We start from the raw sequence: 24,608 nt of genomic DNA on the forward strand, positions 1-24,608 counted from the left end.
AGTCACACTGGGAATTGCTTGAGGGAGGTCCCTTCCTTTATGGTGAATAGGAAGCTGAAGGCTGCCTAGCTTCCTAATGTAGGCACTTAAGCCAGGTGTCTGAAGCTAATCAACATCAAAACTGTATTAGAAATGGAGCAACATCTTCTTTAAGGTGCTCTCCTCCTGCATCTTCAAGCTTTGGGGATAATGCAGTCTCCTTTGTGATGCTGCCCTGCATAATAACAGTGAGTGTACAAAAGGCTGATACAGCCTGTACTGTATCATCTCTGCTGTCCCCTCCTGTTAGTAGTTTCCTGCAGCTCTCCAAAAAATCCCTAACCTTGACACCTTCAGAGGCTGCCAGGCATGGACTCAAACCTATGGCGTTCTGATGGGGATTTCAACTGCAAAGAATGCATCAGAATTAGACATGTCAAAAAAAAAAAAGAACAAACACTGTGTGCAGCTGCTCTGAACAAACCATTTCTAGCCATAAATCAAAGCCTTAGCTGGGCTGCAACAACTATAACTGAAGGGAAAGGCTCCCTCCAGCCTCCTGCAGAGGTGAAATACAGACCTTCACAAATCACTGAGTACAGGAGAAAGGATGTCAAATGCAGAGCTGAGAAAGAACAAGAGGAGGTGAAAGAGCCAGACAGAAATTGCAAGGAATATTTACAGTATGATACCAAAACAAGAGACAGGTTAGTTTTCTTTCCATTTTCCTCATACCTAGCACTAAAAAGATGAAATTCAGTCATAACGACTGGATAACTTTGGAGGTGAGGTAAGACCACTTCTTAGGTAAACACCCACTACCAGTCCTCAGAGGCACTCTTTCAATGCTTTTTCCATGGAGGATGAGAAAGCAGCAACCCTTGCTGATGCTGGCCCAGCACATCTGAAGAGGCTGCAGAAATCAGAAACACGAGAAGGGAGCAGTCCCAGTCAGGGATGGCTGACAGCAGTGCACAATCCTTTCTCTGCTTTCCCATATTTTCCAGGTGAGGGCCTGCACTGATGAGGTAGAAGGGAGCCCTGCCTGACCCAAGGGGAATGCACAAGTCTGTTGCTACACTCACCCTCGAGTGTCTTACGGCCAGCACAACTCTGTAGGCACAGAGGTAGGGAGATGGAGATGTGCCTGTTGGTCATCCACTGGCCAACAGCATGCCATGAGGCATGCAGCTGGCCCAGCAGCACATGGCACACAGGATGGTCAGGCCCAGCTAGCTCAATTGGTAGAGCATGAAACTCGACTGCATAATTTGTGGTACGGAGGACGATGGTTGAAGTATAAATAGGGGGAGGGAAAGAAGGAGGGGAGTGAGTGAACAAGTTGCCTGACTGGGTTTAAACCATGACATCAGGGAAGCCAAGAGCAGAAAAGACAGAGGAGCAGCATGGATGTGCCACCAGGGAGATGGCATCCTCTGAACCCTGCTCCCTGCCAGGCTTTTTGATCTGGAGTTTCTCCCGGAGAAACCCACTTCAGCAGTGTTTGTGTTGTGGTCTTTCTCCTGCCCTGCCTCTTGTGTGCCCTGCGGCACTTCACCAAGTCAGGAGAGTTGTGATCCCAAAGCCAAGGGCTCAGGCACCTCTGCTTCAGGGCAGAGCCAAAATGTGGGAGTGCAGCACTCCTTTGGCAGAGCTGTCACTCTGCAATGGCAACCCCACATGGACCTTGGTGGGTGATGTTGGGAGAAATCTGCTGAAATGGAAAGAACAGGCAGTGGGAAGACCTTTAAAGGGAGTGGCTGGTATGCAGATGTAGAGATCCAGTTATTACAGAAACACAGTTTTGACAGTACTACAGAGGCACATCTATTATCAGCCTGGGTAAAGGGTGGAACTGAATTTAAAACTGATGGTGTAGGAAGAAGTAAAATTTAGCTCCTAAACTGTGTTAGCACTTTTGCAATCTCCATGTCTTCTCGGAGGGAGGGAGATTGTAGGTTAGTGCTTACTATTATATCCCACTTGTAATGAAATCTTCTCTGATGTGATTATGGTAAGATTGACAAGCTCCCTAAATATGGGAATGGTTTAAAACATTCACCTTTCCTTTCTATTTCAGCAAAGGCAAAATGATACTACAATATAAAACCTAAACGAAACAGAAACGAAGAGATTATTTCTTTATCAATAAAGGGCAAATTATAATAATAGTAGTGAGACCAGTCTTCAATCTAATGCACCAGACACAATTACTAGGATTGTCTCTCTTCTGCTTTCCCTCCCTGGCTTCAGGAGAAAGAAGAATCAATTAGCTCTTTGCAGACTATGACCTTGACAGATACAGCTTTAAGGGGAATATGCTGAGTAAGACAGAAAAGAGAGGAGAAGAAAAGGATTTGGAAACTCATGGAAGGGCTTGGTTCAGAAACGATACATCAGCCACGGAATATGAGTTGTGTCAGTTCTTTTTTATTTCTGCACTGGAAAAAAAAAAGCACAAAAGGGGCTTTCTGGGAACAAGTTATCTCACCTTGCCTGAAATGGAAAAAAAGGACACTGAGAGGCAAAAGAAGGGACAATTCAGTTTGCAGATGCTGCTTTCCAAGCCATCTCTCTCAGAGTTTTATAGCTGTCAAAGACTTTCATAAAAAAAAAAGTTATCACAGATGCAATCTGTCAACCTCTCCAACAAATCTTGCTCTACATAAAACACAATGATGTGTTTGAAAAACAGCTGTTTCAGAACCCCCAAGACAGTGCTTTTAGAGCTGTCCAAAAAGTTCTTTTCATGCCTCTTTGAATTCTTAGGCATATCTTCTGCAGTATACTTTTCCAGCTGTATTTTCTTATTTTTCTTTGCAGGGAATTGCAGCTCCATGCCATAGTCAGAATTATGTGCCATAGTTGGAATAAATACTGTCCACACAACATTCTCTCTCAGATTAACCTAAACTTGACCTGCTGTCAGTTCTTCCTCTCCTTTCAGTCTGTTGCTATCTGGAAGTCTATGATGCCTTAAAACACATTTATCCTAAGAAAATTAAAAAAAATTAAAAAACAGTAAAAAAACAAACAAACAAACAAAAAAAAAAAACCCAAACAAACAAAAAAAAAACCAAACAAACCCCAAAACAACTCAATTCCATCACCTAATTTCTAGGCAACAATTTATTTCCCAGATGTGAGTATATCTGAATGTACATAATGGCTTTTTGTCAGTGACTGCTCCAAAGAATCTCTTTTTCACCCACTCCCCTTCATTTACTTCAGAGACAAAGTTAGCATTTTATTGATAAAGGCTTGCCTTACATGTAGAAATTAAAGAGGATGAGGGTTGTCCTGGCATAACTATCTTTTGGTTACTTTTCCCTGTCACAGGAGAGAGGCCATTTTGACTGAATGGTGGTCCCTGGTTACTTTATGAAGTAGAAAGTGCTGTCATATCTTTAATGTCATGATTTCCACTACAAAAAGAAAAAAAAAATTCTGCATCAATGACGAAAAAAAAATAAATCACATAGTATAATTCTATATAACTGCAAAGGTGTTTAAGTGTCCTAATAATTCAAGTAATGTCTGACGTACTACAACAAAGCCCCCTATCACTGAAATCCACAGCAGTATTCCTCTAGTAGACTGTTTCCATCAGACAAATTACTTTTAATCCAAAAGGCTGGTTGTCATCCATTATCTAAGCAAAAGGCAGAAGGGCTTCTACTGGAATACTCAGAATTTTCTTTCAGTGATTCTGGAATTGCAGTTCAGGACTGCCTGTGCTGAAAGGACCTCCACTGAAATCACTGTAGTTGCGCTCATTTTCATCTGCAAAGTGGCTGGTCCTAAATGTTACATCTATTCCATTCACCACGTATCTATACTGAGTCCAGTCCTGGTGGGGCTAAACTCAGTACCAAACTTCTGGTCATTTCAGGTTTCCAGGGTGATGTCCAGTATATACGACCTATAATGTGGCCATCCTGCAGCTTTACAGAGAAGGTATGAGGGAGAATAAATGAGATGGGGGCCTGCATGGAAATTTGCAAGGAACACAATGCTCATCAGGTTCACCGCAGCTTTTCAAAAGAAACCTCAGCCTTGTGCTCTTAGCACAAGGGCACTGCCTTCTCTTTCTACCAGGGTTGCGCAATTTTACACAGCCCAGGAATTGCTGGCTTGATCTGCTCTGGATTTAATGGGTTAAAATTATGAATGTCAGAGAAATTACACTTCAGCAATGCAGTATTTGGAGGCTTTCTGATTGCTACTGAGAAAATAATACAGGTACCCTGGATATTTTTTGCTTTAAGGATGAGCAAATACTAATTTGAAAACTGACCTCCTGCACTGGTAAGAATGCTTTCCTGAAACGCCCCACAAAAGTCAATGAGGCAATGCCTAAGAAACAGGTTCAATGAGCATCAGCTCCTAGAGGAGGGGAAGGATGCAGAGAAATGTGTACTATGCTTTTAAAGGGAAGGGAGAGATCATAAGGCAGCTGCTAAATTAATAATTCCCAGTCTCTAACTGCTTCAGATACGCTGTTGCTCTTTCCTACTGTTCTCCCTGAGTGTTTCAGGAGGATGATAAGGGTGTTTGCCAGCAACAGACTTCAGGAAGGAGGTAGCAGAAGTGCTCTGCAGACAAGTAGGAGAAAATGAACACACATAGAAGATCCAACACGGGACGCAAAACAAATTTATAAGAAAAATATATTGATAGACCATGTGGAATAGTCATCAAATAAACCCTTGAAGTAAATCACATACTCTCCTACCAGTGGATGCAGAGAAGAGGGTGGTACTGGCACTTTACAAAGGTCTCAAATGAAGCCCTCTTCAATTGCCATGCACACCTCGGAACTAAGTTCAGAGACCCTTGGGTGCTCTCCTGAGAAGGTAACCCTGCTATACTTGTCCTAGCACATTTAAGTTTTCATGCCAATCACGTACCCCTCAAGGACAGCTGCAGAACTGTTAAGTGCCTTTTTTTATTCTTTTTTCTTTTCTTTTCTTTTTTGTTTTGTTTTGTTTTTGGAAGAGAAAAACAAAGAAATACATAACTTCTACTTACAAAGTTTTGGAGCAGTTTGGAGATTGGTTTCTGTTGCTTGCGCCTGAGACGTTGTGGTAGGCTCCAGGGCGTGTGGTGACAGCGAAGGTGCAGCAGAGGACAACAACCCAACATCTAGGATGCGGTTATACAGAGAAGGCTGGAGGAATGGTTTGGAGGGCACAAACGAGCTGTCATTTTGCACTGTCACTTCAGCCTTGCTCTTGGGGCTAGGTACGGGGAAGGGTGAGGCATACACCTCCGAAGGCACCCAGGCAGACAGAGCTGTAGGATCCACAGCGCTCTTTGGGTCTTGTCCTATCCTCCCAGGGTCAAGGTGGGTAGGAGAGTCATACTCAAAAATCTTGTCCACAAAGACCCACTTGAGGCCAGCAATGCAGAGGCAAAGGCTGAGCAGGCAAGCCAGGATAGGGGCGATGCAGATCTTTTCAGAGTTGAGGCAGCCCTTCAGTCGCTCTGCCTCCAGGCACACACAGCAGGTCGCGGCAAGGCCTGCTATTCCCTGGACCCTCCTGTCCTCTCTTTGGGTCCCCGGCATGTTCTCCTCAGCCGGGAGCCCGTTAAGGGACGCATCAGGGCTCAGCTGAGCTGAGGGGCTGGGGAAAGTGTCGGCAGCTACTTCAGACATGTTTAAGCATCAGCTCTCAAACAGCTCACCTCCAAAAGGCCTTAACTCTATCACAGTCCATTACTATGAGACACAGACAAAAAGAGACGTAATAGTCACAGTGCTCTGCAGAAATCACAGAGTGGGAGTCAATAAAAGGTCCAAGCTCAGCAACATCATCCAAACTGGGAGAGGAGTAACACGCAGGAAAAAAGAGACACACACACCCCTGCCCCCGAACCCTCTGTCGCTCTCTCTGCCTCTCCGAAGCAAGACTAGCTTTGCAATTACTGAGCTCCTGTTTGCTGGCCTCTTCTATAATTCCTTAAATACCTCTCAAGCAATTCCAGCTCTTCTGCAGGAGGGAAGAAACATCCCCCCAGAAGCAAGCACAACAAAACAAAACAAGGTGAAGGAGGGTCAAGAGAGAAAGAAAGCCACGAACATTGAACAAATTGAGCAAATTAAGTGAACCAGTAGCCCAGAGCGAAAGGCAAGACTCTCACCTTGAGCATCTGAGGCTGGTATCTGCTTAGACGAGGAAAACAATTGTCATGCGGTAGAAGGAGCAAAAGCAAAATCTGTAACAACGGCGGCAGCGGCAGAAGTGACAGTAGCAGCAGCATCCTGTCGTGTTACAGCAGAGGCTGAAAGAGGCTGAATCATTACAGAGCAGCAGGTGCTCGCTGTCTGAGCATCACTGCAAACAATATCATTACACAGAGGTTTGAAAGGAAGAGCGATGCCAAGACGGTGGTAACTCCCTTTCTCTCCCCTCCCTCTTTGTCCTTCTTGAGCTCTCATTCACTTTCCTCCTTCCCCCCCGCCCCACTCCCCCAGCCCCCTCGCAGCCTGTTTCCCTGATGTAGACTTGCTCCTTCCTCCCCTACCCCACCCCCCGCCCTCTGCAGGGCTGGTCTGAGGGAAATCAGTACACCCGGCAACGCAGGACTGTCAGTGACTTCCTATTTTATCCAATTAGGAGGAATAAAGGCCATCAAATCAAAGGGAGGGAGCTTGCAGGAGTTGCGCGCCCGCCGCTGCCTCTCTCCCCCGCTGAGGTGGCGGCCATCGGTGACACACACGGTACTGCGGCCCGAGTCAGGCTCCGCGATGGACTGGGCTCTCTCAGCCGGATACCCGATCTCTCCCAGGGGGAAGACAGCTTTCCAGCAGCAGTTTCTCCCTGCCTGACACCTAGAGACAGCTTCTCCTTCCAAGCCCCTAAGTTTTGTTTGCTAGGAATAATGCTGGGATGCATCTTAGGTCAAGCAGAGAGGGAAAAACCCCAAACCCAAAGCATTCCAGCCTCTGACAAATTTGCAGTTAACTTATTATAGAGGTCTGCGTATTTTTTTTTATAGTCCATTTTTGGAATCCCCTTTTCCAAACCCATCAAAGTCTTCACACTAAAGCCAGCTCCTGAACATACTTTTCAAGAGCTTGCATGCTGCCAGCATATGTTCTCACTCCCCAGTAGATGGGGGGGGGGGGGGGGGGGGGGAGGGGGGGGAAGGGGAGGGAATCAAGTAATTTTATTATTAACAAGATTTCTGCTTTGTTCTTAAATTTGTCTGTTATTCCTGACCTCTACCAATACCTAGCACTAATTTCCACCAGTGCAGTGTAATACTAGGGTAAATCAACAGTCCAGTTAAGATAATAAAAGTAAGATTAGTATCAGCTGTATTCCCAGTCTCTTTTGTCTTCCACAGAAAAGTAACAACACAGACATACGTGTGAAAGGAGAGGGGCTTTAAACCCAATTTCTAGTTCCTTGGACTTTGTGAAAACATTTGCATTAAGGAATTGGCAGCATAAATCCCCCTTTTTCCTTAGTATAAAGGGCTGGAGGATGCATAAGGAAACAAATAATCAAGGGCTACAAATTGCCCTGAACTCATTTTTGCTGCTACCTTAGTCAGGCATCCAAAAGATAGTTTCCTTAGTACTTACATATTTTTGGTAGTGACGGAAAAGACATCTGTCTCTACCCATCTCCTCTCTCCGTTTCCAACTCCCCCACTCCCCCTTACTCCCTTCGTCCCTTTCATGAGAACATTAGTAACATTTGCTAAAGAAAAGTTTCTCAAAATCTCAATGAATCCCATAGAGTTTTCATGGATTGTCATGTCAAGGACTAATTGTTGGATGTCTGATCACAAAGCTTCCTGTGAGGCTGTAGTAGCCAACTGGAGTAATCATGATGCTACTACATTCAAGTGCCTGGAGAATTCACCTTAAAGCAGAGCCAGTGATAACCCTCTCTGGAAGAATGTAAGGAGATAAATCATCATACAATCTAGTCTACACTACCACTGAAATGTCTGGTCCTCAGGTTAATGATGTGAGCAGTAACCTTAGAGAGAACAAACAGCTTGCATTGCATATTTACATACATGGCTCCTCTTACTACAAAGCATATGTGCTCCTTAGCTGGTAATATTCTGCACGAGTGCAGCCTCTTTCAAGTATCTCAAAACCTATTTCAAACAGCAATAACAACACAGCCACTGTAGAAATGGTAACATCACAGCAGTATAGCCGTGACAGCTGTGGTGGTCTGTGGGTACAAGTAAGCGAGGTTTCTAGGGAAAGAACATATCTTTTACTAGATTAACTGATAAATCCATGAAAATCAGGCGTACTTTCACACACACAAGTTGCTCCTCAGGCGTGAAGCTGAAGAATCACTCTTCAAAGCAGAGTGCAAGCTGAGAACCAGCTGGGAATACTCTCTTCATTGCACAGATGAGATACCGCTTGTGTTTGGCACGAATTTTTGAAAAAGCCTTGCCTTCTTTATCCATGTCTAATTTTTCAACCTTCCTATTTCCAGTAAGGCAATTTTTCCCTACTGATGCTGCTCTGTGCTTCTATTTGACCCATTGCCCTGACTACATCTTCCCTGCACTGGCATTATAGGCAAACTACCTGTATTCAGGTCCTCCGTGATCTCCACTATAACTCAACGTTTAACTACACTCCTTCAAATTATGTTTCTCCTTTGCTCACATCTTTCTGGTGCTGAGGTGAACAGAAATGCACGTGGAGATCTTGCACCTTTCTTACGAGGTTTGCTATGAAGTAATCCTGCATAAGGCTACGCAGCTGGATGGAGAGGCAGATTGTTAGGGTTCAGACCGCAGCCACCTCTGCGTCTCCTGTCTGGGGACCCCGGAAAGACACCTTTCCAGCAGGGCTCCCTGCATGTGGGAACACTGATCCCCCCCCGCCTCCTCACCCTGCAGCCTCGCAGGGACCAGGGAAAGGGTCTTTCCTGCCCACCCCAGCCTTCCTGGCTAAACGGAGCTCCTGCTACCTCCCTTGCTCTTTAAGGGGCCCTTTCTCAGCCCGCCCCGGTTCCTCCCGGCCGGCAACCACCCTCACCCTCCGCAGCCGCTGCGTGGCTGGCTCCCGGCCAGGCTGCAGTACCCTCCGCCGCGTCAGGTCCCTTCCCCCGCCGCGCAGGCTGCGGGCTCCAGCACCGCGCAGGATAGAGGTCTGCTCACACCTCCTCCTCGCCTCCCCTCACCAGGACACCCTGCAGAGATGCCTCGCCCCCAGCCCTTCTGCAGTCGCCCTGCCTTCGGAGGGGCCTGGCGGCTCCGGGTGCTCCCCGGCCAACACTGAGAGAAAGGCACTGCTGAATCATGGGCCAGGCTGCTTCCCTGCCCCGCTCCGAAGGTAGCCACAACCAGAGGCAGCACGGAGCCTGCCCGCAGTGCTGCAGCCCGGTACTGCACGGGGCTGGCTCCTGAGGGACCTTTTGGACAAAAATACAACTCCACGATCTTTACCGCATCTAGGCTGCTAGGGAAACACGCTGCCTCTCGTGCCAGCTCTCGTAGCTGTGGTAGAGGGTGATGGTCTCTCACGCGACTGTAAGCTGAAGGTACAGCTTGCTGATTTTGGGGGTTCTTTCTGCTACACCCCATCCCTACGGCAAAGCAGAAATACTTTCCTGCAGCTTTTCGAGCCTTTTACATTTCTGCGGTTACCTGCTGGCACTGGCATACTGTGCTTTAACATGGGGTCTTGCCCAGGTTGAAGGAAAAGAGTGACTCGGAAAAGAGTGACTCTGAAAAGAGCTAAGAGCTGGTTAACAGAAAGGGAGACTGCGGCAGAAAAGGAGACAGATGGTGACCTTGGAGGTAACAAAGTTTTACTAGCGTAGACCATTGGTAGGCAATGTAGAAGGATAAGGAAGGAAATTACTTGCCTGTTTGTAATTTGGTTAGGTCCTTGTGCAAAGATTTGTTTCTGCTTATTATGTGGCTTGGGTCTCTTCAGCTTAGAGGCAGAAGTAGTGTGATTCTACACTAATGAAGCTAATCTGTGACTGAGATTTGGACTCTTGCCATATGTAAGTGACAGGTTGAAACTCAGAGTCTTACCAAACTGTAATTCTATTTTGTGAAGTGTTTTTTGAAGAATCAAGTGTTATTTTGCTAAATTCCACTCCCAAAACACTCAAGGAGGGACACAAAGCCATAGTCAGCATTAACCTCCAGTCTGTGATGAGGATGAGCAAGCTGGCAACATCCTATAAATCAGAGCAGCAAGCACCATTTAACTCAGATGAACTTTTGGTCATGCCATAATCAGACCCAAACTTGCTGGAGGTTTTGGAAATTAGGTTTGGTGAGTCATTCTCATGGAAGCCACTGGATTTCCAATATACATCTGCTTTAAATAAAGTCCCAGTAGCCCACGCAAAGATTCTGTAAGAATTATATACTTTCTTGCAACTACTGGGACATTAGGAAAGTAAAGTATGTCTTCATAAGTGGTTATTCACAGCTCTGCTGGATCACAGCTTAAGAAAGGATGCTTAGAAGACCACACATCAGTGCAGGGCAAATGAACTTCCCACAAATTAATCCTTTCCTTTAAGACCATGCCAATTCTTCAGAAAGAAGCAAGCAGCAATATGTGGTATCAGCTGCTCCATCATGTGTTTGATGGCGCACCCTTATTCCTATACATTGAGAAATTAAAAGCATTGTAACCAAGAAGCTAAAAAAAAAAAAAGTGCATGTTCATTAGCAAAAGATTGATGAAGAAGATAAAAGGATCTCTTCTTATTGATTGCAGGCACTTTCTTCAAATTAAATAAGTGCACTATTTAAAGATTGGGGGTGGTGGTGGTAGTGACCCAAAGCAAGTGAGCAGGCCCAATAAGAAGCATCACTGCCAGCAGTCATGTTATGGGAAGAGTGGGCTATCCACATTGTGCAAGCAATTCATTTATTCCTCCCTTCAGTGCTTCGCCAACCTTCCCTTCTTAATTCATCTCCCTTGGATTGATGCCAGCACTTTCTCCCTTTGAGTCCTTCCCAAAGCCCTCACTAAAAAACTCATCTCCCAGCTCACAGAAGAAAACTTCATTTTGCTTCTATACTGGTCCTGCCAGTGGAACTGCAAATGTTAAAATGGGACAGGCTGTCACTCATACATGCATTTTTTTACCTGTTGGAAAGCAAAGAGACTAAATGCATTAGTGCTATTTGCATGTCTCTGCCCATTCCCACCACCTTCTTCACCTTAATTTTTTTAAGCCCCCTGGCCATTTGCAGCCATGTGTGTCTGAGGAGGAGTAACATCAAGCCTGTAAGAAAATGAGCTGTAAAAATATGGACCCTTAAGCACATATGCAGCCTTAGACATGAGGCTAAATATGCCAATGGGAGCAAAAATATTAGTGTTCTTAATTCATTTGATATAACAGGGCTGCTGTGGGAAGACCCCCTACCCTCAATAGCACAGGAAACAGGGACATGAAGAGGCTGTATCCAAAGCATCTCCATACCCTAAAGCCAAAAACTGCTACACTGGAATTATTGCACTGCCCATATAGATGTGTCAGAAGCAGGTCCTCACACTAGCACATTTCTTGGAAATGTCTGGAGCACAGAATACAAACTTCAGTGCTTGTGAAAACATTTAGGAGAGCTCATGTTGCCACTGTGGCAACATTTGATGTATTGACATTAGATGTGCACATTTACACCAGGCATTTACACTAGGAACAAGCTTTCTGTAAGCCCAACAGCTGTGTCTTGTAGAAGCAGGGGTTTGAAAAAACAACACAACTACACTGGCCATTTCAAGAGTTGTTTATACATTAAATAGCTACAGACAGGAGTTGAAACTGAAAACTGCCATGAAATGGGCTGTTATTTCAAGGGAACCAAGAGGTTTCCCGAGTCTTTTCATCTTCAAGTGAAATGTGAGACACTTGAGTTTCTTTCATCCTAATCAAAAGCAGAGCTAGTGGCACTACACGAGACACAGCAATCCAACATCAAACCATGAATGTCAGGGGTTTTCATCAGTGACACTGACTCATTCTGCCTGCCTCTGCTAAGCCACAAAACTGGGGTGAGCCCTGCCACTGTTCAGGCTAATGATAATTAGCACTGCCATGTGGTGAAGGAGCATTTAACAGATGCAAAGATATGTAATGTGCTCATCTAGGCTCTTCTCCCTGAGAAAGACCATGTGCAGTTTTCAGTTTCTTATTTTTTTAATGGCTGTCTGTCTGTCTATCTATCTATCTATCTATCTATCTATCTATCTATCTATCTATCTATCTAATCTATTTCAGATTTGGAACCACTTTAGCCTGTCACTGGAGTCTCCAGCAGATGTGTTTGGGGCAGTTCCAATTATTTATTTGCAGAGTGCGGCAGTGAGCTGGGGCAGCATTGTAGTCACAGGGCTTAGGCTTGCTCATTAACTCCCACCCACCCTGGTGTGCAAACACAGCTGCACGCCTGCATTTGAGCCACTTTATTCAGATGGAATAAATCCTTGTGGGTGTTCATGGGACAGTGGCAGTACTGCTGCTTTGCACAGGTGCACCTATGCAGGATTCTGTGCTTGCCAACCTTTGTATCCACAGTGCTGCTGCTGCTAGGGAGTCACTGGACACTGATAATTTGAGTAAAGATCCTGAAATCCCTGAATCAAGGAATTATTCCTCCCCTATTGACCCCTGGTTAATAAAGTACTTAAACGTGCATGGAGTTAAACAAGTGGTGAAATGCCTTCCTGATCAGAGATGGGCTACATCATATATCTAAGTGCCTTTTTGAATTAGAGCCTAATTCAGAACTGAAAAGGTATTTTGGAGTGTAGTACTGTGGTTTCATGATAAACAGTTTGGCAGCTATATCATCCTTTCTCCCCTCTCTCCTTCATTTTGGTCCCTCTGTCACCTACACACTAATTCAAAAACAGAAACGTTGTTCATGTGGCCAGGCTCTCAATTGGATCACAGAAATTTCTGACTTAAAAAGAACTTATTGTAAGATTTTTAAGATTTTTTTATTTATTTATTTTTTTTAATAGGTAAGTTTGCCAACTCATTACTAGCCTGGCCCCATAAACATTGTATGCTGGAAGAATGGGGACAGGGCCATGCTTCAGAGGACAGAAGTTCCTTGACCTCATCTTCTCACCAAAGGCTTTGCATAGTGAAACCATGACTCAAAGTCCTTCCTGAATGTAGGCTTAACTTAGTCAGAAGCTCCTAGAAGATCCCATCAAGATGCCCATTATTCTAAAAATATTGACTCTACTTACTACACTTTTATTTTATTTTGTTTTGTAAAAACAGAACTATTTTTGCACCTCCATAGATTCCCAACTGTTGCTGTTTAAAACTTGAAGCATGAAATGTTATTTCACCTTAACGTGTCATTTTCAAAATTTCCATTACACATTGACTTTTTCGTAGAGTAGCTCTCTAGCATACGTATATGCGATAATTTTGTTAACTGAAAATCAAAAGGAAAGAAGTCAAAGACATAGCGCGAGCCTAGTGCATGGAAGAATTTCTGTACCATTAAATAAATGGGTATAAATGATAAGACATTGACATATTACTGGACATTGCAAACTGCAAAAAATATTATGTTTTCAGCTCAAGAGCTAGTTTGCTTAGCAAATTTCTGCAAATACTTCTTAATAATGTATTTAATCTACCTTATCCTAAATAAAGATACTAATAAAATTACACTGGTTAGTTCAGCTCTGGTCATGTCTATATGTAGCCTGATTATGCTTAGGTTAGCAGAATTTGGATGTTTGCTGTTTAAAACAGATAGGCAACACATTATTTATAAGTGCAAAAATTCCAATGATAACAAAAGCAACAGCTCTCATCATGCCTCAGAATCCTAGCGTCATCAAGGACATTTAATATTTAATATTCTTTCTTAGTGCAATCAAAAAGCCATAGAAGGCATGAATCACTCCTTTGGCATTGGCTGGAAAACTTTGTCAATTTCCAGCAAATAATTAAGAAGAATTCAAATAAGCATGACAAAGGAGAATTTGTGTCAAGTCATGAGTTTTCAGTAGTCTAATCAAATACGGTTTTATTACATAGCTATATTTTGAATGCAAACTTCAGCCTGCGTTTTCAGATGTCTCGTCACATCTTTCTCATGCCTGCATCCAAGCTTTCTTTGTGCTACATATTGTCTGGCACAAAAGCAAAACTCTCCCGGTTTAGAAATAAAAATTTGAATTGAAATAAGGTAGTTAAATCTCATACACAAGACTTCAATGTTCCTGCATCAGGTTGGGTCTTGTCAAGGGCAAGAGAGGAAAACAGCAAAGAGGAAACTCCAAAATCTTTAAGAACTCTTTCTGCTCTGATCTCATTTCATTGGCGCAGTTTAGAGCAAACAGTGCAGATTCTGTGCTGCTCCAGGCACCAAGCAGACCCTTACACCATGGGTTCATTATAACTTGTTTGCATTTAGTATACAAGCATGCGCAGTGCATGGCAACGTGGGCCATTGCTTCTGGATGATGCAAGAGCAGTAGTGCAGCTGTGGAAACATCCCCTTCTGCAAGGTACTGGACAAACTACAAAGAGAGCATAGGAGGCAGTGACACAACAATAAACAGGTCTTTAAAGCCCATAAAAGCACAGAGGAAAGTGGGTAAATAGCACCTTTGTTACAGAACTCAGGTATTACTAATCAATGCTACTGTCGACAAAAGTATGCCATGGAGTATTTATGCACTCATACATAAATATGTATGAGAATGAGTTTACAGCAATCACAATTTCATTTGATGAGTTCATTATTCCTGCAGCATTTCCTGCATTCAAACTGCAGGTCGCGTCCACTGGGGGCTTCTTATGCCTGCCTGTGTTTCATCACAGAGGCTGTGGAGTGGCAATGGGACTGCAAAAAAGGAGATGGAGGGGACAGACTGTCTTTTTCCTTCTTTATGAAGGTGTCTAAAGAGTAAATACATTTACTGTGGAAGAGTATTTGAAAGGCTGGGCCAGACAGGCAGGGCTGAGGTCACCCTGTGTCCTGTGTTCCCAGCCAAACTCATCCAGATAACTACCCACAGAAAAAGCCAAATAAAATGGAGCTGTCCTAATGTACACCACAGTAGTATGCTATGCCTGTAGTGGGAAGGGCGGCCATGATGGTGGGTAGGGGAAACAAGCACCTTTAGGCTGCCAAAAGGAGAAAGAGACATTTAGCAACCTTGGCTTGTACACACACAGACTGGGTGAATAATATCCTTAAATTCCTTTCTGATGAGGGCCATAGTTTGAAGCCAAACCATACAAAATTCTACCATTCCTTCAGACATTGCCTGCTACAGATATGTAGCCAAATTTCTTGCCAGTGTGGGCAAGATTTCTTCCTGCTCAGTCACAGCAATAGTGGAGATCTAATACCTGCTTTCACTTGAGGGATGCCTTGGTCTTGCTCACGAATTCCCTGCGTACTGCTTAACTGCTGCTTAACTCCAATTAAATTAAAACCTGCCAAATGGTAATGAATTGTCTTTGTGTTTCTAGTTTCACAGTAAAGTCTGGGTTCTTCTTTCAGAGTTTTTAATAAAGGAACTGTATTTTAGCAATTTTGCAAATGCTAGAGGAGAAAACAAGGATGTAAACAAAATAGATTCTAAAGGCACAAACTCCACAGAGCAAAGCCTGACCTCCCCGGAACAGAAAAGGCTGATACATACCTGTGGGCATAACATAGTTTCTACTTATTCCAGAATCCTGAACCTCAGATAAGGAAGAAAAAGGCAGAGTGTCTTGAATTTTGAAGTCCTTTTGCCTCAAAGCAAAGATGGTGTTCCTGCCTCACTGATGAATTTGAATGATTCTCTGAAGGCCTTGTTAATAACACTTGTAATATATGGAATTCTTTATATGACATTCCTTTCCTTTGTTAGGCTTCATGGTTTCATCAGGAAAGCAGCTCTGCTCAGCTGCCCAGAAATCACTCTTTGATGTTATTTTGAAGGACACAAAATGACTAAAATTTAACAAAGTGAACTGAAAAATAAAAACTGACAGAGTTTTGGCCTGCCTTGCTGAGTAAGTGCTAGTAGCACTCCACAGTGCAGATGTGAGCAGACAATACATCTCCCTTTCTAAACTAGCCTGCTTAAGAAGTGTTACTATTATCCCAGCAATTACTAGGGCTAGATATTCACTAATTAAAAACCTATGTAGCTGGGGTCTAGTCAGCATTAATAATTAGTTGCAGACATTTCCACCATCTTCCACCTCCATCTCCTTTCTTCCTTTTGCAGAAAAAGAGTCTGTGCATGTATGTAATTACAGGAAACATACTGCATTATTAATGTGGCTGTAGCAGACAGAAAGTTCAGGTTTACAGCTTACCAGTGTGTAAAGGTAAGTTTTAGCTACTGGCAACAGTCAGCTCACTAGTGTATTAGGTAATGAGAGTTTTCAAGAGTGACAACTAAAGGGGCTAAATAATACCAGCTATTTGGAAAAGCACAGAAGCTGGGAGGAATGATGGGTCTATTACAGACAGGCAACCGTGGACAACCTGTAGGAATTATTCCAGGAACAATTAACTTGTGACAACAACGTTGTGCATTTTCTTTGATCCACAAATGTGATTATGTTCAAATGCAATTACACAAGTTGGAAGTCTCCAGAGGACGGGTAGAGAGGAAACAGGCACAGATAGCAGCACAGAGACAAAGCACCCTGAATAGAGGTCTTTACCAAGCCCTTTCCCCATTGAAACAACACAGTGTTCACAGTGAGCTGGAAAAGACCCCCATATGTGTCCTGTGATTTCAGAGAATATCAGACAAGTCAGGCCAGAATGCTCATTTCCTGGCAATGCTGAACAACAATCTATCATTACAGACATGTATCTGTCAAGTTGGTATCGGCACACTCATGCTGAAGAAATGCCTTGCAGATTTCATTTTCCAGTTATCCTGGACAACATATTATGCTGCATAGAAATACAGGTACATAGCCAGAATCCCTGAAAGGAAGGCTTAGAACACCAGAAAAATACGGTGTGACTTCAACACGTAATAAGGGTATGGATTAGATACGCAGATTAAAGTCACAGAAATTAATTCAGACCTGCTCCCCAGCAGGATGCCTTCATGGAGTCACATTTTCTTTCTTCCCTTCCTCAAGGGATTCCTTTATTTTTTATTTTTTTTTCTGTACAAATTCTGTAACTCCTCAATACAGTGCCTAAAATGTAAAAATTGTGGAGAGCAGCAAGGAGCTGTCCTAAAGCTGAAAATTCAGAAGCTTCTCCCACACACCATTGATGTTTCTCATAGATTTCAGGGATGTGCCAAAGAAATGCAAGTAGACTTCCTTCCTAACAGGGCAGAGGTGAGGACCCTCACCCGCAGCCAGAACCAAAGGGGTAGCATGAAATCTGGCACATGCAATGTTAAAAGCTTTGTTGTTGCACAGCACTTGTACATTACTGAACAAGAGCTGCAAGAGGGTGTCATGACACCTACCATTCAGGTTGTGTCCCCTCACTTCACCCTGCTGTCTGTGAGCCCTCTGTAGCAGCATTTTGCCAACAAGGAGCTACTGTTTCTTCTTCCCATCAATTGGGCACAATGGGGATTAGGCTAAAAATCACTGTGGTCCTTTGAAGATGATTCTCTCTGGTTTGAGTGGCAAGAGTTAACTACAACCTTTTCAGCTACCCACACCCATTGACTATTTCTCTACTGTAGACAGGCTTTTTAATACCACTGTGGGGAACTGTACTCCGATGATGCAGAAAGATCCTTTGGTAATTATTTGAACTAATCCTATTAGGAAAGAAAGGCTTTCAATTGCTAAAGCAACAAAAAAAAAAACCTTCAGGGAAGGAGCCCACCACTTCAAATTAAATCAACACCCCTTCCATCCCAGAATAACCTGATTGTTATTGTACATAAGAAAAGTTGTGTTAACTGAAATGAAAAACTGTTTAACATTTTAAGTATTATTTTAAAATTTAAAAATGTATTTGAAATGGCTACAAATCCAAAAGACACCACTCTGCTTTCCTGCACATATCTTATTGGCACTTTACTTGTCCACAGCTCTACTTGTGTATTTTCCAAGTAGCAGACAGATTTTTGCAGAATGTGCAAATTTTTAAAAGGATTTTGCCTATGCTCCAAATTTATGTTCCCCAAATTTGTTGTTATTTTAATGCTAAGGTACCATGACAGTGGTAGAGTCAATTCTTTCATGTACTGATCAGAAATTCAGCTAGAGTGTTTAAAATGACAGTAACTTGATTTATTGAGCAATAAGAGGAATTATTCCTCTATGGCCACCAGCCAAACAAGTAATCTTTTAATAAGGCATGTGCAGTCACTGCATTTCCTTTATGAGGAAAAAAAAAAAGGAAAAAAAGAAGCCAGTTGAAAAAAAAAATGTGCCTAGGCATCTAAAATGGACCTAACTTTATATAGGCACACCCAACCATGTGTCCTTAGGCACCTCACACACTTGCATCTGCTCATGACTCAATGCTCTTTTCCATTCCTTACCCTAGAGACCATTGGATGGACCAGGACTGCTTTAAAGATATTTTTGCCATAATAGGCTTCACCCAGATGTAAATAACAGCTTCCGAATTTATTTTACAATAATCTGACATGGCCACCATTTTTTTCCTCCTTGGGAGTTTTCCTTCTTCTCTTGAGAGCACATTTTCAACACCATTACTGCAAGCTGTTTTAGGGACACCTTCCAAGTTCCTCTTGCTAAAGTATCCAGCTTTACAAAAGATGATGAAACATTTCTACACTAGAGAGGCAAATGTTACAGAAACTTCTTGCTAAGACTTTGTGGACAGTCTTTGTGGACAATTTTTTTTTTTAGGAAGTAGTTTTAGTTTTGAGCATGTAAAATGTCTGTGAGCATTCACTGGGGTGCCTGCACATAAAGTTCACAGTTCCCTCAGAAGCCAAGCCTTGGTCTGGGATTCCAAGACTGCAATGCACATTCATTCTTGTCCTAAGGGATGTGCGCGGGGTTGCTCAGGAAATCTTTCATCAGTGTCTTGCTAACATCCAATTGCTGGACTGTCTGTCTTTCGGGAGCATTCAAGAATGTGTCCTTGTGATTGGTGTACCTATGATACACTTCTGCATTTGCAGATGTTTAGCCTCCCTCCAGTAAAGGATTTAGCATAATGTAAGCAGGATTGCACATCTGTTAGAGACTCTGGTAAACAGAATGAGAGTGTTTGATGCCTGACCGGCAGCACTGAGTAGTGTTTGCCCTGAGCAGGAGCACGAAAAAACAGGAGAGAGATGCAGATGCTGTCTGGGACCTCTTTCCTTGATTTATTTTGCAAATACAAGTAACTGCAAGACTTCTCTATAGCCTCTCACACAACTAAAACAGTGAAATATTTTCATAAGCGAAGGGAAATATTTTCCTAAGGGGTGAGAGAATGTGAGAATATCTCACATTCTCACAAAACTACGGTCGTCTCAGACATACCGTGCTGCTGTCAGTAATTAATGAACGTGTTATAAAACTCTAGTAACTATCTTCAAGCCTGTCTTCTGTACAGCTGTCTTTCTAGCTGAGTTCAAACACATTTAATACATTGATCCCTTCCCCCTTCCCCACAAGCATTCCTATTTAAACATCTACATTTTCTCATAGTAACATTATGCATTGTGTCTGAAATTGACATGATCATGGAAATTCCCAAAGGAACCTGCAGCACAGCTCATGTTGCTCTCACTGCACAGGAAATGCAACCGTTGTTACTCATCCTTCCTCTATAATGAAGAGTCAGATTCATTGCCTTGCTGTGCTGAGGAGGAAATTGCTGCATAATCTCCTTTCACAGCTAGGCAATCCCCTCTTTCCAAAGCAGGCTAAGCATGCGAATTCTCCAGACATATTTGATGAATTTCTAATCACAGTGGGTGAAACAACAGGGCAAAGGCGAGTGTCAGTGACAAAAGCCTTGTGCTGGCTCCCTACTGAAGACATTGTTTTTCTTGTATGTTCACCCACATATTAATTGTGGGTTATACATATTAATTGTGTCTGCTTTGGGAAAAATAAACCATTATCAGGTCAAACTGTGGCCAGTCTTAAGGTCAGTTAGAAGTCTTGAAAAGACCAGCATTTGCATTCTTCCCAGCACTTCACATGGACTGCAAAAATAAGACCCCCCAAGGTCTCCTGATTTACCCTCTTACACGACCACTGTAGTTCAGGGAGTGTCTCCTGCCACACAGGATGTTCCCTTCTATCTCTCAAGCTAAGAAAGGGACCTCTGCAGGCTGCAAAGAGCAGGCCAAGTTACACCTCTCTAGCCTGCCAGATGATTTTATAGCCTTCTGTAGTTAGATTTTCCTTTATGGGGAAGAGACACATTTCTTTCTTCCATGTGGGAACAAAAAAAAAAATAATCTTATCTGCCATTGAGAAAGACGTATTTGCTCAGGCCCTCTTCAGATCAAGTTCTTAAGGAAATTTTGAGAATAGATTTGGTAGTTGCCTGGAAAATAGGAGCATGCATTCACCTGCTGCACTAACAAAAACTAGGAGCATGCATTCCCCCGCTCCCATAAACAAATGCTCTTCATGCAAGGGCTAGTAAACCTCATGCATTAGCATATAAGTCAGTCATGAATCAAAAGAGGGCAAGGATAACGTCCTCTAGTAATAAAACAAGTCCACAGTTTGACATGGAAACTATTTGTTCACCTTCCCCTACCTTTTCAGCCTTGCTCACAGTCAGAGCCAATAATGGGTAGAGCACTGACATATTCTGGTGCTGTATATTCCCACATCAATCATATGTGACACTATTCAAGGTGTCTGAAACAGCATGTGACGCCAGTAACAATATTTGATTATGTGGCTTGCTTGTAAACGTTTCTAGTCAATGTAGATAAGGGATGAGGAGAGGCAACAGACCAAGAGAAGATTACACTCCACTTAGTGGCTTAAGGGTTTAACATCTGTTGTCCCTAACTGCTCTGGGTCTCTAAGGTGGGAGAAGCCCCTGTCTGAAGTCATAGGATGCTGTTGGCCTCACGGTGAGGAACCTGATCCATGGCATAATGGGGTGCTGGTTGCTATGGGAGAGCAGGAGGGAGCTGGAGCCAACAACTAAACAAGATTATAGAAGAGACAAGTCTCCCTGCAAATCTATTGAGAGAAAAACTAGGAGTCAGAAAGGTTGAGTTACCTCTCATGGTCCCGGCTTAGGGAAAACTCATTTAGCAGAGGCATCATCTTTCTGTTGTGTGTTTCCCCCACCAGGCCCTGAGGCACCAGTTGCTGCCTGCTGCCTGAGACAGACCACAGGACTTCATGGGCTCTGGGGCTGGCCAGCCTGCCTGCTGCTGCATGTCTGTGATCCGTCTGCCTCCCCATCATCTGTGAACATGGGCTGGCAGCAGAAACTCTGCTCTGCAGCACATGCTATTTTCCAGAAGGTCAGCTTCCCTTTCCTCCCTGTCAGGTAGAGGAGGTACAGCAGCATGACTGCTTCACATGTGGTCAGTCTGACTAGCTGACAGCCAGGACTCTTGTTCAACAGCAGGTGATATTTCAATTTTGACAGTTGGTATTGCATACAGAAATTGTGCTGAAATCAATTGGGATTACTGTTTTCTGCAGAGCTACTGGTGGCTAAGACACGATCATGACTAAGGCTGAGGAAGAAAGAGTCCTCAGAGATAGAAAAGTATGTAGAGCTCCTTAAAGACCTTTATTAGTCAGCGTTTCTTGTAAATGCTGCAATGTACTTTATCACAGTGACAATTTCCTGTGATAATAAAAGGGGAGATGCCAAGAATATGGCTATGTTTAAGAAATGAGCAGTGAGATCTGGTTGAGACAAAGGCTCAGTAGAAAAGCCAGCTCATACACACACGCTCTCCTTTCTGCTTAGACAAGCCTTTCTGCACTTCACATCCCCTTAGTATCAGGATACAGCAGAAGAACTTGAGAGCAGCAAGTTAAAACAAGCAATTCCCCACTTAGCCCATCAGTTAGCTGATGCCCATTTCTTCTTAAACAGCTTTTTAAAGAATTTTCTTCCTTAAGAAATTTTCAGAATTTTCAGTAATCCTGTGCTAGTGCATCAACTATAGCTAATGTAATTCTACTACAGCTACCCACCCCACATCTTGATCTGAAGATCTTACAACAGTCAGTGTATTTGGCTCACTCTTTTTCATTATTTTTTTCTACCCAGAGAAAACTCTCTGTCCAGCACTTCATACATGCTGGTTTTGGGCTATTGTAAATGACAATCTTATACTTTGTATTTACAGATAATAAATGCTATTCCTCAAGATGAAACATCATCCAGAGGAACAGATTCATAGTGAATTAAAAGGAAAGAATCCCTGTCCTGTACCCGTCCTTTCCTACTGGCCATCTGCTAATAGTGCCCATGTGTATATAAAATTCATTTGCACATTTAAATTGAAAAATCCATTTGCTCAGCCTGCCTATAACTGTGCTCTCTTGCTGGGGTGAATATTAGGTCTCTGATGCATGCATATTATCCAGTGAACATATAATTGCAAATGCAATCCACATCCAATTATCTCGAGTTTTACTGCATATTTTCTCCTCATAACTCAAGTAGTAAGTACAACAACACATTAGCACTCCAGGTGTCCATTTGGCTGGAAGAATTAGTAGCATACTGGCATTTAGCTCATGTCCTCTAAATTGTAATTCACTCATGGCATTGCTGCCAGCATGAGAGGTCACTTATACACTTGGTGCAGGATACAGACACGGTGGGGAAGACATCAAGAATCCTCTGAATCTGACAGAAACATGCAGTTAGACCAATTAAGGCAAACAGTCCCTAAACAATGTCTAATTTCCTCTCCCCTAGCTCCAAGAATGTGTTTCACTGATGCCCAGCCCAAATATGCTGGCTGAACACATGTGGAGAGCATTTCAGACTTCTGTTAACTCCCATGAAGCTTGGGATTGATCTGTCGCCCTTTGGGATCACAGCTATATTGGCTCGACTACTAGTCTACCTGAAAAGATACAGAATCCATACTCGCAGCATTCCTTCCCTGGACCCATCTTAACCTCCTCCTCCCTCCAAAGTGATAAATACATAAAGGAATTACAAGCATCTACTCTGCAGATGTAGCTTGCTTAGAAACCAGGGACAGCACCTGATTCAGATTACACCAGAGAATTGAAACCAGTTCTGTGTCATGACAGACGGACATGCATTTGAATGAGCTGCATCGCTGCTCAAGGCAATTCATCAGCCTTCCTGCAAAATTAGTGTTTAAGATTCTCTCACAGACTCTGAGACAACTGTTATCCTACTGTCTGTCAAGTATCAGTTGCCATTGTGGCCGTTAATGGGTTTTGTGTAGATCATTAAAATATTCAAGAACTATGCATAGCCTGCAGCTTGTTTTAAGCCAAAGATTACCCCAGTGGGAAATGGAAGGAAAAAGCTGTTCCAGCAAAATAATAAAAGTTATACTAAAAATATAAAAAGTATAGTGAAAGATTGACTACAGTACTATTTCACTGTGTGTCCTGTGGAGTCAGAGGAATCACCCCATGTTTTCGTTGCTTTAAATACCATAAAATACTAAGAAATTCAAAACAGTAAATGCTAGTTTTGGACTTTCATAGAATGGAAATAAGCGGGGGGTGGGGTGGCATTTAATCAGGCTAAAGTACCAGACATTTAAACCTACCTTTCTCTCAGAAAGATAACTAAACTGTTGAACTAACATCCCACGGCATTGGACAGCAGTGCTTAAAAGCATACAGCAGAATTTTAGCTACAGCTGAGAGAACATCCTCAGTTACTCTACCTAAAAACACAGACATTTTAAACAAGTGAAAGCATTGCATGTGGTTAGTTCACTTCTAATTTGAGAAGACCAGAAAAAATTCTGCCACTGACAATTTGTGCCACAACTGGCAGCAGTAGATCTAATGAGTAGCATTCTACAATGTACAGCTACCTCTGTGGTAGGTTTCACAGCTAGATAACTGCCTGCAAAATAGACATTATTAAAAAAATGCCCTCATATTTCTTCCCTGGGGTCTGGCTTATCTTTTTCTTTTAAAAAACAGCCATTGCCATAATATTCCTTAGTAAACCTGCTGAAATTCTGGAAAGCTCATCTAAATACCTGTCAGGTGCTGGACTGTGTTATTAAGAACCATATTTCAGGTCATTGTGAATATTACCAGAAAAATATCAGTAGTAAAGTTCAGATTTCACTTTATAAACCTCAGGAAAGTAATGACTGAATTAACTTCTGAAGGGCTATTACCGCCCTGTGTATAAATGCTAAACTTTAAGATAAGCTCAGTGGTACATGGTGTTTGTAAATGCTTTAGGCTGCAGAGTTGCATCCAGTGAAATCCTTCCTGACTCAACATCAGTTCTGAACATTTATAGCTCTGGAGCAAGAAGCTTTTCTGTGCTGAATAAACAGAACAGAAACAAATGAACAAACAAAAAAGACAAATGTTCAGGGCTGGAAAAAACAGTTGTCTCCTCTGTTGTCTTGGGATTGGAGTGTAGTATGTGTTATGTCATCTTAGCCATGGTTGCTAAACTCAGTAAGGCTGAGGTGTAATGCCAGCTGTTCTGTGTCCCCCAAGTACATCATGGTAGGGAAGGCTTGGGTGGGATAACTGGCC

At 43.0% G+C, this 24,608-nt stretch overlaps 2 protein-coding genes across 15 annotated transcripts in view; both read right to left on the reverse strand.

Annotated features, from left to right (window-relative positions):
• Positions 1–24,608, reverse strand: part of NRG1 (neuregulin 1) — a 458,245-nt gene that overhangs the window by 97,763 nt on the left and 335,874 nt on the right. The window contains exons 1-2 of one of the 14 annotated variants that reach the window (XM_062609793.1): positions 6,124–6,414; positions 5,011–5,701 (exon numbers count right to left, since the gene is read on the reverse strand). The exons of 11 other annotated variants lie outside the window; for them this stretch is intronic. In XM_062609793.1, coding sequence (XP_062465777.1) covers positions 5,011–5,638 — 628 coding nt within the window. In that variant the 5' untranslated portion in view covers positions 5,639–5,701; positions 6,124–6,414. Of the gene's footprint in view, positions 1–5,010; positions 5,702–6,123; positions 6,415–24,608 lie in introns of those variants that run through there. 2 more of the 14 variants (XM_062609791.1, XM_062609802.1) reach the window with 2 other exon arrangements.
• On the reverse strand, positions 6,001–8,427 carry LOC134159116 (uncharacterized). The gene is made up of 3 exons (XM_062609727.1): positions 8,353–8,427; positions 7,088–7,207; positions 6,001–6,198 (listed from the first exon to the last, which is right to left on the reverse strand). Exons 1-3 carry the CDS (start codon positions 8,425–8,427, stop codon positions 6,082–6,084), a joined length of 312 nt encoding a protein of 103 aa, XP_062465711.1. The 3' UTR covers positions 6,001–6,081.

Source organism: Pezoporus occidentalis, unplaced genomic scaffold (assembly GCF_034315485.1).
Source record: "Pezoporus occidentalis ecotype Australia unplaced genomic scaffold, CSIRO_AGI_Poc_V1 ctg140, whole genome shotgun sequence".
In the NCBI taxonomy this organism is placed as follows: domain Eukaryota; kingdom Metazoa; phylum Chordata; class Aves; order Psittaciformes; family Psittacidae; genus Pezoporus; species Pezoporus occidentalis.